The sequence below is a fragment of the Acanthopagrus latus genome, chromosome 2, assembly GCF_904848185.1.
Source record: "Acanthopagrus latus isolate v.2019 chromosome 2, fAcaLat1.1, whole genome shotgun sequence".
NCBI classification, from domain to species: domain Eukaryota; kingdom Metazoa; phylum Chordata; class Actinopteri; order Spariformes; family Sparidae; genus Acanthopagrus; species Acanthopagrus latus.
In genome coordinates this window covers 4,150,833-4,164,470 of record NC_051040.1, presented here as the reverse complement: position 1 = coordinate 4,164,470, position 13,638 = coordinate 4,150,833, and the positions used below count along the sequence as shown (strand labels likewise).

Sequence of the window (13,638 nt, the reverse complement as noted above, 5' to 3'; positions counted from 1 at the left end):
AAACTTAGAGAAAAAATCGAGTAAATAAGTTTTGTGACGAACGGTTTGCAGTCTTGAGCTTGAAACCTGACAGGGAACGAACACTCAGCTCCCTGAGCAAACTTTAACTTTGTTGAGAAGAACTCAAATCTTCAGACTCGTAAGAAATTCTGTTTGTCTCGCTGTCTGTCAGGTTTGATCATCGATGCCTTTGGAGAGCTGAGAGACCAGCAGGAGCAGGTCAGAGAGGACATGGAGGTAAGATAATGAGTTTCAGTGGGATTTACCTGGTCGCCTTTCTTAATCCACCTTCAGTTCTCCTTCAGTTACACGGCAGGAATGCGTTTAATCTCACCTGTCAATTCTCCCTCCAGACAAAGTGCTTCATCTGTGGAATAGGAAGCGACTACTTTGACACGACACCGCATGGCTTCGAGACGCACACGTTAGAAGAACACAACTTAGCCAACTACATGTGAGTGCAGTCTCTTAATTTTTTGTAAATATTATGCCTATCTGTGTCGAACAAGTGAGTAACCTTCTTTAATTTTATGATTAAATCATAGAATTAAACATGTCTGATGACGACTATGACTAATATTTGGGATTTAATAGATTATTTGACCCCTCTTGTCCTCATGAAAACTGTGAATAATGTATTTTCTTACCCCATGTTTCCCTTCTCTCTTTCAGGTTCTTCCTGATGTATCTCATAAACAAAGATGAAACAGAACACACAGGACAGGTCAGTAAACATATAATTGTACATATTTAAAAAGGTTTTTCGCTACTGGAAAGACTCTCTTCTCATAAAATGTGGCACACTCACATTTTTTAAATTGCTACATGTCCAGAGAAAACAGAGAAAAAGGGGCTGTAAAATACATGTAGAAAACAGATAAGAAAATATGTCTAATTTTGGCATAACGATCCTTTTTGTCTTCATAAATATCTAAAATCATCCCTTTTTCTTCTTCTTACAATTCCACCTCGTGCTGTAACTTGTTTCTGTCTCTGTTTCAGGAGTCATACGTGTGGAAGATGTACTCGGAGCGATGCTGGGACTTCTTCCCTGCCGGCGACTGCTTCAGGAAGCAATATGAGGATCAGCTCGGATAATGTCCGACGTCGTTAATATGCATTTGAAGGAGGAGGAGAGGAGAGGAGGGGAGGGGAGGGGAGGGGAGGGGAGGAGAGGAGAGGGGAGGAGAGAAGAGGGGAGGAGAGGAGAAGACAGGAATTTAGAGATTGAACACGTCTTATGTCTTAGTTTCGTCATTTTGTCTGCACATTTCTCTCTTCTGTTGAAGCTATGCACACTTTGACTGCACCTTTGTACGACCTGAAGCAGACCGGCGATGGAATAGATTTGAGAAAAGCAGACAAATAATTTCAGAGAGGCATAAAAAGAAGCCAGGGGCCTTTTTTATTCCACTATGAATTCACTACATGGCCTTTTTTGTGTAAGATATATACGTAGATTGCCTTGCATACCGATGTGTTTACACACAACGGGCTCTTTCAGTCGCTACTGCTGTAAACGTTATAGTGCCTATAGCAATGTCACTGCTTTAGCTATCAGACGGTTGAGAATTTTAGCTTTAACACTTTAATTTCAGATTATTTTTATTGTTGGTAAGGTTGGGGTTGTTTTCTTTTCTTTTTTTTTTTTGTATGTGGCTACTGCCATTTGTTTGTTTCATTTCTGGTTTCTGGTGTTTTCGGTGAGAGAGCGTTTTTGAAAGAAAATGATTCAGCAACTCACAGTCGTGTCCTGAGATCCTTAGGCCGCCTCTCACTCCTTTTTTTTCCTCTCTCGCGACGTAGAAATTTCAAACAAACTATGACGAATGTTAAACTCTCGTCGGACCGACTTTGCCAAGATAATTAGCGGAGTATCATCTGCGTATTGTGACATATGCCAGTGTGAAACAGCTGTATAGACAGACCCAGTTTGCACTCTGAAGTCTTACAAAGCGTCCCTGGATGTATGTGGTTCTCCACTGGTGTCTCTGTGCCATATAAGATAGTGATGATTTACACACATACAGTATAGGAGGATGCCAAGGTTTATTTATTTATTGTTTATATGCAGATCAACTCTTCAGAAGACGACCGTTTTAGCCCGTCTGTATTTCTGGCCAGCAGTCTGTTTTACAACACTTTATGCACAAATAAGTTTTTGTCAGTGCATTAAAATAAGTAATGAATGTATTTAATGTATACATTTTGGCCAAAGTGTCATCTGTATAACTGAGTCATATTTAGGCTGCTTACAGGCCTTTTGATGAAAAGACATATTTTACATAAATCATAGATACATATATTTATTTTTCTTTAGGGCTTTGAAGAATATAAACGATCATGCGACTCTCGTCGGACACGAACGAGTCAACGTGTCCTGTTTGTGAACGGTGGAGAGAAAGAATCCGTCTCGCACTGAAGTTTAACGCCCAGTTTGCAGTCAGAAGATCAAATTAGCTTTTTTCTTTTTTTTTTTTTCTTTTTTTTTTTTTCCCTCCTCCGCTAGTTAGGATTTTATGATAGATATTTTTAGGAATCCAGCATTTTCAGTTTTATTATTATTTTTTTCCTCAACCCAGAAAAAGTCACGTGTGATGCGTTGATCTCGGACAGTTCTGTCTCGCTCACGTTACAAAAACTCACCAACTCACCATCTTGTATTTATTGTGATGACTCTGACGACTCTGAGCTGAATGGAGATCACTACTTTGCACCTGACTGAGTGTCCTCTGACTGAACCCTGTGTTTCAATACAGAATAAACAGATTATTTTAAGGAGAACTGGAATACGCGTCTTACTGTGTGAACGTTTGTGTGTTCGATGTTGTCGTTCTGGTATTTGTGAGGACGAGTTTCAGACAAGTGTGAAGACAAACGTTCCTCCTGGTTTATGTTTCAGTCAGCTGTGTATTCTGGTATCTTCACCACATGTTAGAGGCAAATACTAATACTTTTAACCTCACTGCATTTATAGTAACATAACATTAGTTTGGTAACTAGTTCCTTTGCAGATTACACGATGAATCAGATTCGAAGCAGCACATTTAAATCAATTAATTTTAGTACGATGCCGATACCTTAAGAAATAGTTTGAATTGACATGGCGTACATTACATCATTTAACTCGTCTTAGGGAGAAAGTCAGTTTCTTTCCTGTTCTGACAGACTTAATAAAAATAATAACACTTTTTAAGATTTGATAAGAAAGAGACTTCATAGTTTATTGAATTAAACACTCCCCCTCTTTAGCGTCTGTGTTGCAGTTTCTGGAAGACTCTGGCAGAACTTTATCTTGATCAAATATCAACAGTGCAACGCTTCGCTTCAAACCTTATCGGGAGCCACCCATGTACAACTATCACAGTCTTTGTTGCCTGGATGTCTGTGTGCATGTATGTGTGTGTACACAATCAGCTTGAAGGTTTCCTTTGTGAAGAATTTGTTGGAATAACATACGGCCTCGTTAGAGTACTTATAAAATGACTTAATACACGCTTATCTGGGTTATAGATAAGGATTACTCGTGTTTGTCTCAGGTAGTTGGGTGATTTATGAATCATACTTATACGCCCCCGTACAAATCTCGTCAAGGAGTAAAGAAATGAATGAAATTCTCCATGTTTTGGGGAATAAATGAGGCTAAGAATGACACAAGAACATCCCTAAACACAAATCAGAATCGACTATTGATGAAACTGGAAGGTTTGGTGTATGTGAGTGCGACTGAAGTACTTGGAAATGTAATTTAGAGAAAAACTGACTGCAGAGAAAGTTATACATTTTGGTGCTTCAGTTGCCACATGCAGCACACACACACACACACACACACACACACACACACACACACACACACACACACAGTGCACACACTGTCTTTTGTTGTACTGTGCCACTCCTCTGCTGGGTCGAAGGTGAATTTGCATCTCGTCCCTCTAAAGTAAACATGGTGTTGCCGACCCGGGTTCGGTACCCAGCGCTGCCCCTCCCTCCATCATTTGTATAAAACGAGGCCTCCAGCAGAGATCAGCTCCTGACACAGTGACACAGCTCTCCAGATTCCGTCTCACCGACTGCCGCCATGTCGTTTGTCGCTCCTCCTGGTTATCAGCCAATCTACGGCCCCGTAAGTATGGACAGGGATGAAGATTTAAGAAGCAACAGTGCTGAAAAATGTCTGTATTTCGCAGGACTTTTACTCATGTTGGAGTTTGTTTGCTGTATAATGTGACATTTGGAAATGTGTCTTGCGTGCATCGTGCAGTGTGGTTGAGTGTTTCTGTGTCGCCCAAACAGAGAATTCCTTATCTGGGGCCCATTTACGGAGGCCTGAGGGAGGGAGTGTCCATCTACATCCAGGGGTCCGTCCCCGAGGACATCACCAGGTCAGTGTGAGAGACATAAATGTGTTTGGGTGTAAAATCAACTCATCTTTCAAACAACAGCTTCCACTAACTGCTTAAACTCTGGTGTGTGTTCGAGGTAACTGTGTTGTGAGTTTTATTCACTGGGATATTTTTTGATCTTGTGAGCAAACCGAGGGAACACCTTGTGTAATCTCACTCTGGGTGGAGCAGGTTTCAAAGCCGACTCGTAACTCTTTGTCGTTAGTTCTTCCTCTTTTCAAAATAGTCATATCCGCGTTTCCACAGGTACATTTACAGGCCATTAGCAGACAGAGTCAACACTCCGCATACGCGTCCTTATCTTCAGCTCCTTTGTTGAGAAATATTTCTTGCACAGTCCTCAGGTTTCCACAGTTGGCCCCACCTTTACTGTTTGTGTTCTGACATTTAACCCCCTCATCAGTCACCGCAGGACGCCGTGACGTAATGTCTCCGGTTCGTCCGCAGGTTCTTTGTCAACCTGCTCTGCGGAGAGGCCGAGTCCAGCGACATCGCCCTCCACTTCAACCCTCGGTTCGACGGCTGGGACAAGGTGGTCTTCAACACCTGTCAGAATGGATCCTGGGAGTCGGAGGAGAAGATTCGCAGCATGCCGTTCAGCAAAGGCGAGGCCTTCGAGATGGTCATCGTGGTCACGTCACAGGGATACCAGGTCAGAACGACCACAAGTCCACAAATACCTGCCAGATGTTGACTTTAAGCCTCCTCTTTACCATTCACAAGCACTTCAATGGTTTATAACACATTGTAATGCAGCTGTAGGTGGTTTGTTAGTGTTCAGTATTTGTACACCTTCACCTAATAAATGATTATATCAGATTACAACTACATTAAAGTGTGATGTTAACCTTTTAATACTGGTTTATATTGTGCATGTCGCTTCCTGTGTTGTCAAAAGCACGCAAAAGTCGTTCTTGTAAGAATGTAGTGGAGTGGAAGAAGAAAAGTAAAGATGGAAACACTCAAGTAAAGTACAAATACTTCCAAATTATATTTAAATATAGCACTTGAGTAGATATGCTTATCAGAATCAGAATCATTGCTTGTTCAACAGCTGCTCCCATTCAAAATCCAAGAAATATGCAGAGAAATAAAAAAAAAAAAATACACAAAACAAAAAAACAAAAATACAAGAAATGTTCATTCTACTTGAACGGTTCCATATATACAGTGCGATAAACAATGGTACAGTCCCTGCCTGGCTGTAGTTCTCTCTGCCTAACACTGGAAAATGTCTCGTTGCAGATCCGAGTCAACGGGAACGACTTCCACACCTTCGAGCACCGAATGCCTGTGGAGAGAGTTCGCGCGATGCAGATCGCAGGAGATGTTTCCATCCAGACGATTAACGTCATCGGGGTGAGACTCAACAGCTGCAGCGCCTTTGTTTCTTTTCCTGTGTTGTTTTATTACCACTGTATTATCTCATTTCAGCTGTTATTACCATGTTTAGTTTGATACTGTTGTGTCGTCTTTGCAGGGAGGAATGGGAGGAGGAATGGGAGTAAGTAAACATAATTCACTGTGTGTGTGTCAGTTAAATTCAACAAAACAGCGTGCAGGATTTAACATGTTCACTACTTTGTGACAGGGAGGATATCCAGGAGGTGGCATGGGGGTACGTTACTTCTGACTGTCTGTCATTGAATCGTTCTTTAAATATTCCTGGAAATATTTTGGAAATAGAGTGAATACATTTGCTTCTTCTTCCAGGGAGGATACCCGGGAGGAATGGGAGGAGGAATGGGTGTAAGTATACTCATGAGGCCTGACAGCAGTCATTCCTTTCATTAAATACATAATTAATCACTTTTAACTGTGTTCACTACTTTCCAACAGGGTGGATATCCAGGAGGTGACATGGGGGTGAATAATTATTTTTCTGCTCTTCACCAGTGCTCAAATTCAAGCTCATATATAGTTGAGATTCTGTATTTTTATAGATAATAAATCATATTGAATTGTGTTAAATTATGTTCACAGGGCGGATATCCAGGCGGCATGGGGGGCGGGATGGGGGTATGAAACCATTTCATAATTCCAGATTTTATTATTCATGTGCACTTTATATGATGCATGTGTAGTTTTATATAAAAGTGTGATTGTTCCTCAGTAAACTTATATATAGACGACTGTGGTGTTGATGATTTGTACGATGTGTTTGTCAGGGAGGATTCCCGGGATCGAACCTGCCGGTGAGAAAACATCATGATACAATTCAAAATCGTGCTATTTTCTTACTTGTGGTAATCCGATTTAAATTGTGTTTCTCCTCACAGGGGATGGGCGGACAGCCGGTCTACAACCCCGTGAGTAAAATGTGCTGCAGATTTATTTTGCAGCTGCAGATCGACGAGCACTTCCTGCGTTAAAAGTCTCGGCGAGGCCTCGTGTTGTTTTGGTGACGTAACGACGAGTTCCAACAGGATCACACTTTTAAAATGAAAGAGTTATGTACTGTGTAATCAACCGTAGAGTTTTAGTTTTGTTGTGTGATTCATGGTTTGTGTGTTTTCAGCCGGTGCCGTACTCCAACATGATCCCGGGAGGAATGTTTCCCAAGAGAACCGTCATCATCAGAGGCATGGTGCCCTACGGAGCAGACAGGTGTGTGTGTGTGTGTGTGTGTGTGTGTGTGTGAGCGACCAGCGTCCACGTATCATAAAAACATGTAGTCTGCAGCACGTGAACGCACCTCAAATTGCCTCCTGCTTCTTCTGTGTGCTGCAGAATGGGCATCAACTTCATGGTGAGCAGGTCCCGGGACATCGCCTTCCACATGAATCCCAGGGTGAGGGAGGGGATGGTGGTGAGAAACAGCATGATCGGAGGTAACTGGGGTCAGGAGGAGAGAGAGCTCAGCCTCAACCCGTTCATGGAGGGACAGTACTTCGATGTAAGTGCTTATAATTTACAAAAAAAAGTCCATCCCTCTGTGATTTTGCTTGTGTTTTACACTACTTGATCTTTCTGCCTCTGCTCCTCAGATGTCAATCCGCTGTGGAAACCAGAGGTTCAAAGTGTTCGTAAACGGGCAGCACCTGTTCGACTTCTTCCACCGCCTGCAGTCCTTCAGTGAGATCGACGTGCTGGAGATAGAAGGCGACGTGCAGATTTCCTACATCCACTTCTGAGACCAGCTACACTATTCTGCACATTATTCAGCTTTTCCACGGGCTCCTCAGTTGTGTCGGATGACGTTTTCATCTCACTGTGTCTGTATTGTTGGTCAGCTGAATTAATACATGAACAATAACATGTACGAGGTTGATACTGACGCTCGATCATGATGAACACGTTTATTTCTTATACAAAATACTGCAGGTACTGTATAAAAAAAGTTGTTTACAAAACATGACAGTGACAATATAAAGGCAGTTACGGTGCAGTCGTCTCCCAGTTCAACACAACAAGAGAATCACAACCCACACACACACGTCCACTGTGTGTAGATCTACTCACAAATACTGGCTCTCCGAAGGCACTGAGGGTTCAATTGTGAAAGATTTAAGGCTGAATTGACTGTCGGCACGTGCTGGAAGATCAGTTTTTCTTGCTGTTCAGAGACACTTTTAAAGACAGAAATGTTCCAAAAACACAATGTCTGCATTCAAACTGGTGAAATACACCTACAGACCAAATTGGACCAGAGCTTCAGTCTCAGCTAACAGTTATTTTCATTAACAATCAATCAATTAGTCTACACAATCACAGTTTCCCAGAGCCCAACGTGACGTCTTCCAAACGCTTCTTTTGTCCAACTAACAGTCCAAAACCGGAGACTCTTCATTTCATGTCACGAACACACAGAAAAGCAACAAATCCTGATGTTTCAGAAGCTGGAAGCAGCACATGTTTGACTTTTGTTTTTGGAAAATGATTGAATCAAATATTAAAAAAAGTTGGCAACTAATCGACAGATCGATTAATCGACAGCTCTGGCTACAATGTGAGACTATCACTGGGTTTACAGTACCAAAGGTTTTGTAAGAAATGCTGCACTCATATCTTAACAAGTACTCTCAGTAATGCTACAAATATAAACTGTGTGCTGTTTGATGTGGTCGTACCTCTGATGTATACAACTCATTTAAACAAATACTCTCCCAGAATGTGTCTTTGAAATTGGCCCGCTCAAATGACAGAATTATTAACTAAAGCAATTTATATATATATATATATATATATATATATATATATATATATATGTACAGTATATATATAAAAATAAGTGCATGCATGATGCAAAGTTGCAGCTGACGCTGAGGTTTGGACGATCACACTTGCTGCTCCTCCACTCGGCTGGAAACAGACTTTCTATTTACAGCGTCAAACCTCGAGAAACACAAATATCCCAGAATAGGAGAGCGGGCAGGATGATGTCAGATGACGAGGTTAGTCATGTTTCCCAGTCTTTACTTTGCTCATTTACAGGAAAAAAAAAAAAAAGTTCAACGCCCTTGGATGCATTCACAGGCCTTTTCTCTCTCTCTGCCTTTATGTAAATACATGTTGTTACATGTGGAGTGATTTCATGAGAGACGTCTGCAGGACGACTGACAATGTCCCCCAAAGTGTAAAAAACAAACAAAAAAAAAAAGATATACAAATTATAAACAAACACAAACATCGATATAAAAAAAACTCAAAACATTAGTGCAAAGTTGTAGGAATACAAAAATCAGCATAGGAAAAAAAAATAAAATCACAAAATGTGTAATAACACTGTGCTTGAGCCAAAAGCAAAGGCAGGGAGCTTATCCCGCCGTTTGCCTCAGGTAACGCCATCGTGTCCGTACCTGCCCTCCGTCCGTACGCCCGCCGCTGATTATTTCGTTGGACCAGCACCTCCGTCCCTGTCGAGCAAAGTCTCAGCTTCCTGAGTTACGACAAAGAATCAGGACTTCAGTAAGAAAAGCGTTTCCTTGAGAGAGCTGTAAACGTTTCAGTGGAACTCCTGGAGAAGACGCAGGAGTTGTTGGAGCGCTACATGATTAAAGAGTGAGGGTCGTTCCATACCAACTCAGCGAAGACGTCGCCCAACTGTCACGTGCGAAATTTCCTTGAACCGGATGAAAAACAGACTCGATAGGTATCAAGAAATAAAGAAAACCATGAAGTCAAGTCAAGGACCTTCGTGGGAAAAAGTAAAGTCAAATTGTTTTTTGTTTCATTGGAGTTCAGGATGAATTCAACCCGACCCGGTGAGAAATAAAAACCACGTCTGAGGCTTAAAACACAAATGCAAATAAACACAAACATCATTAAATTTAGCTCGGAGGGCCAAACATTAAAAATTCGTAATTTGAAAAACATTTGGATTAGAGCTTATCAGAAATCAGCGACACGAGTCGGGAGGTCGCAGGTGTGTTGGTATGGAAGGAGCCACGACGGAGCCTCTCATTCAAAAACAGCTTCACGTGAAAGTCTCTGAAGCCGGCGGTGGAGTTTTGGTTGCCTCTTTAATTGATCATTGTTCAGCTGTTGTTGCTGTGGTGAACCTGTCGAACGATTACGTGTTTATTCTGTCAAAAATTCTGTCAAAAACCGACTGGAAGGAAGGAAAAAAAACCAAAAAACAACCACGTCGTCGTAGATTTTGGCCTGAAAAGTCGTTCATTGTCCTTCAAAGACCTCCATCGATAGAACCTTCCCCAAATCCTCGAGCTGCTTTTGCTCTGCGTTACAGAGGAGCAGGATCCAGGTGGATCCAGGTGGATCCAGGTGGATTCAGGTGTGTGAGGTTCCTCCATGTCGGCGTTTGCTCCCCGTAAAGTTCGAGCTCCTGAGTTTGTTTGGTTGTAGATTCAGTCTGGCAGTGTCTGAGCTGGTTCACAGAGACATTTGATTTCTTTTCTTTTCTTTTCTTTCTTTTTTTTAGCTTCATCACTCTGCTGTGTTTAGGTAGGTTGGTATTTTATTGCTAAAGCGACTGGGTACTATTTCTGTGATTGTGCTGCAGTGTGTGTGTGTGTGTGTGTGTGTGGGCGACAACATTGTGCTCTGAACTCGTTCGCCTCACTGTTTTCTGCACAAACGACACATTAACTTTCACTCTCGGTTGGAAATGTGCTCATTCTAGAAGCGAGGCGGTCGACGAAGGAAATAATCCTTCACTTCCTTGGAATGCCTTCGGTTGTGTGTGTGTGTGTGTGTGTGTGTGTGTGTGTAATTGTGCAAATGAACATGGGGCACGTCGGGTGTCTTACAGTCGGTAGCACGAGGCCGGATCTCGCACACGTCGGCAGCGACCAGTCTTGTCATTTTTTCCGAGTGAACTTTTTCACTGCCAGGGCATTTTTCTGGACCCTTCCCTGTCCTCCAGCAGCTCGACGGTCGGGGTGGGAGCCGGGGTTGGGTTCGGAGTGGAGTGGCAGGACGGCTGTAGAGGCAGCGTGGCTGTGGAGGACGACACCGGCATGTCCAGGCTCTCCAGGGAGTCGGAGAGGGCCCGGTTGGTCTCGTGCTGGGGACAGAGGACGTAGCGGTTCGGCTGGTGGACCTCCACTGTGGTCACAGAGTCCAGGCCCTTCAGGCAGAGAGGGGACGGCCCTCCGATGGGGTCGCGGCCACCGACGGCCCCCAGCTCCATGGAGGACTCGTCCATGTTGACGTACAGGATCTCATCTGGGTCCTGAGGGTCCGGCAGATCCTCGAGGGCCTTTTCCAGCTCGCAGCGCAGGGACTCAAAGGACGGGCGATCCTTCGGGCTCAGTAGCCAGCAGGAGAACATCAGGGCGTAGCTGCAGCGGAGGAAGAAACGTTCATTATTATCTTAGATTCCTTATTATTTATTTTAGAAAAGAGCACCTCTCAGCTCAACGGCTTGTTTTCATCAGCAGGTCCTTCAGTTATTGTGAGTAATTCTAATGTTATATCCTATTATTTCTCACGATAATCAACATATAAACATTTTCTAGGAACTCGCCAAGTTGGTAACACAAATTAAAACGTGCATGACTCGCGATGATTTAGCAGGAATTAATGCAGGAATGTATCGTAATTCGGTGGTGCTTCATACATGAACTGATATGCATCAACTTCGCTGGATTCCAATTACATTAAAGTCTATTTACGTGCAAATTCAGGCAGGCGCACATGTGAACGTCTGTCGGTGAAATGACAGGAACCGAATTCACAGGTTTGGAATAAAATTCTCTGAAATTAGAATCCAGCTGATCTGGTTGCATGTCATTAAATGTATAAAGTAACTTAGAGTTAAGGTTCTTTAACTAATGACCTATTAAGTGTGAACTAATCACTTAAAGTCGCTGTGGATTGAGCCCCTCCTGAAGCAGTTTGTAGCTTCTAGACTTGACTGCTTCATAGAAGAAAAAGGTACTTCATGAAGTAAAAGTCCTGATTCCTGTGTGTTTTGTGAGGAATGTGGACACTCACATGCAGTCCAGACAGTCTGGAGGCTGTTTGAGACGGTTTCCTTGTCTCAAGTAATCATAAATCTCACTGTTTTCCACGCCGGGGTACGGAGTCTGACCCCGCGTGGCGATCTCCCACATGGTGACGCCAAACGACCACTGACAGAGACGGAGCAGAAAGAAAGAGAGAGGAAAGGAGTGAGGAGGAGAGAGAGAGAGAGAGAGGAAAGGGTTTGAATTCCTTCAGGTTTTACGCACTTTTCCACAAACATGAATCTGCACTGGTCAAACATCAGCTGCGGAAATAACATATTATTAAGGAATGTACAGGACGTGGTCTTTAGTGCTTCCACTGTAGGAACACGCGGCGATATTAACAGCTGCTACTGACTAACATCTGTCACAGATGTTGCGCTGCAGCTTCAATCCATCCAAAACTCTCCATGAGGTCACCGAAACAGCACATTCCTCAGGTTTTGACAGTAAATATTCCTGGACCACCTGGAAGCTTTCTGAACTAACCACGTCGCTCTTGGTGGTGTAGACTCGGTCAGCCAAGCTTTCGATGGCGATCCACTTGACCGGCATCTTTGAGATCCGGCCCTGCCTGTAGTAGTCTCCGTTGTAGATCTTCTTGGAGAGGCCGAAGTCGGCCACGCACACGTTCATGTTCTCATTCAGCCTGAGGGAGAGAGACCGAAGTCCAAGCGCAGTAAAATTGTACGTCAGTATTTATTTTGACACTTTATACTTCTGCTTCTACATGTCAGAGGCAAATCTCAGGAACCGAGAGAGTAAAAAAAAAAAGTGGAAGCGGAGATTGTGCTCACATGCAGTTGCGAGCAGCGAGGTCTCTGTGGATGAAGTTCTTGCTGCTGAGGTACTCCATCCCTCGGGCGATGTCGGTCATGAACTTCACCAGCATTTGTGACGGGAGGTACTGCAGGACAAACAGAAAAAAGAAGAAGGGATTTCAGTCACACACGTCCAACCAGAGCTGTCGTTAACCTTCAGCACAGCAGAGGGCGCTACAGCTCGACTCTTCAGCCTGAACCGAGCCAGATACCAGCAGCCTCCGCCGTGTGTTTGAACGTTTGCCCAACTCGGGGAAGTTTCAACATGGTGCAGAAATCTTGTTTTGATTAGGCGTCGTGTTTCTCAACGGGGACCGTGTGTTTCCAAAGAAATCATCTCATCCATTCTCGAGTAAAACTGCACACAGCAGAAGATGATCTCAGAGTGCGAGTGCTGCCAAAGAGGCGTGGATGGGGACTGTAACGAATACGCTTCGTCTTTGTTGACCTTTGGATATGATTTTGCTGACAGACACTTGTGTGAACTTCTACACCCTGAACCCATTAAGTTGTTAAACGCCGTTTGCACGTTAATGTGTGCCTGTTTGTACGTGTTGCTGACTCTGTACATCCACTGTCTGACGATCAGACGCACCACAGGACAGTCGCCCAGCCTGGAGTAGAGCAGATAACTGTGCAGGTCTCCATGTTTCATGTAGGGCAGGATGACAACAGGGGAGGGGTAACCTTCACTCTCCACCGTCTGCAGACACACACCTGCAAAAAACACCACAGCTCAGCATCAGACATGAACACGGCTCCACTCTGAATCTCAACGCAGCTCAGTCTTGAATTTGCTAATCAGCTACGGCTGCATTTTAAAAGGTTCAGTTGTTTGTTTCTCATATGTTTATCACGCCGTTTAATGTTTTGAGTGTCATTTTTTTCAGGATAAGTTGAAGCAACGAGAATTCAGTCCTCTCCTTCACATCTGAAGTAGCTGAAGGGCTTAATTTCAACTCTGACGCTTCTTTCTTAGCAGCTGCAGTGAAGATTTCATCT

The 13,638-nt window shown here is 43.4% G+C and overlaps 3 protein-coding genes across 9 annotated transcripts in view; 2 read left to right on the top strand and 1 right to left on the bottom strand.

The window, feature by feature from the left end:
- The window catches only part of ryr1b (ryanodine receptor 1b (skeletal)), a 66,978-nt gene extending 64,197 nt beyond the window's left edge, over positions 1-2,781 (top strand). For 5 of the 7 annotated variants that reach the window (XM_037125144.1, XM_037125139.1, XM_037125125.1 and 2 more), the window contains 4 exons: positions 173-237; positions 354-454; positions 673-724; positions 1,003-1,098. In XM_037125144.1, the coding sequence (XP_036981039.1) occupies positions 173-237; positions 354-454; positions 673-724; positions 1,003-1,098 (314 nt within the window). Of the gene's footprint in view, positions 1-172; positions 238-353; positions 455-672; positions 725-1,002 lie in introns of all 7 variants that reach the window. The other 2 variants (XM_037125133.1, XM_037125102.1) reach the window with 1 other exon arrangement.
- A 1,235-nt stretch (positions 2,782-4,016) lies between these two features.
- Positions 4,017-8,850, top strand: LOC119005901 (galectin-4-like). Its single transcript, XM_037073993.1, is given in 10 exon segments — positions 4,017-4,126; positions 4,297-4,385; positions 4,854-5,058; positions 5,652-5,765; positions 6,246-6,272; positions 6,575-6,601; positions 6,686-6,715; positions 6,925-7,013; positions 7,137-7,262; positions 7,264-8,850. Coding segments are annotated over 10 exon segments (1,029 nt in total). The 5' UTR covers positions 4,017-4,081; the 3' UTR covers positions 7,541-8,850.
- Positions 7,691-13,638, bottom strand: part of LOC119005887 (tyrosine-protein kinase receptor UFO) — a 26,297-nt gene continuing 20,349 nt past the window's right edge. The window contains exons 16-20 of the mRNA XM_037073968.1: positions 13,232-13,353; positions 12,613-12,722; positions 12,305-12,464; positions 11,805-11,941; positions 7,691-11,149 (exon numbers count right to left, since the gene is read on the bottom strand). Of these exons, the coding sequence (XP_036929863.1) occupies positions 10,690-11,149; positions 11,805-11,941; positions 12,305-12,464; positions 12,613-12,722; positions 13,232-13,353 (989 nt within the window). The 3' untranslated portion in view covers positions 7,691-10,689. The remainder of the gene's footprint in view (positions 11,150-11,804; positions 11,942-12,304; positions 12,465-12,612; positions 12,723-13,231; positions 13,354-13,638) is intronic.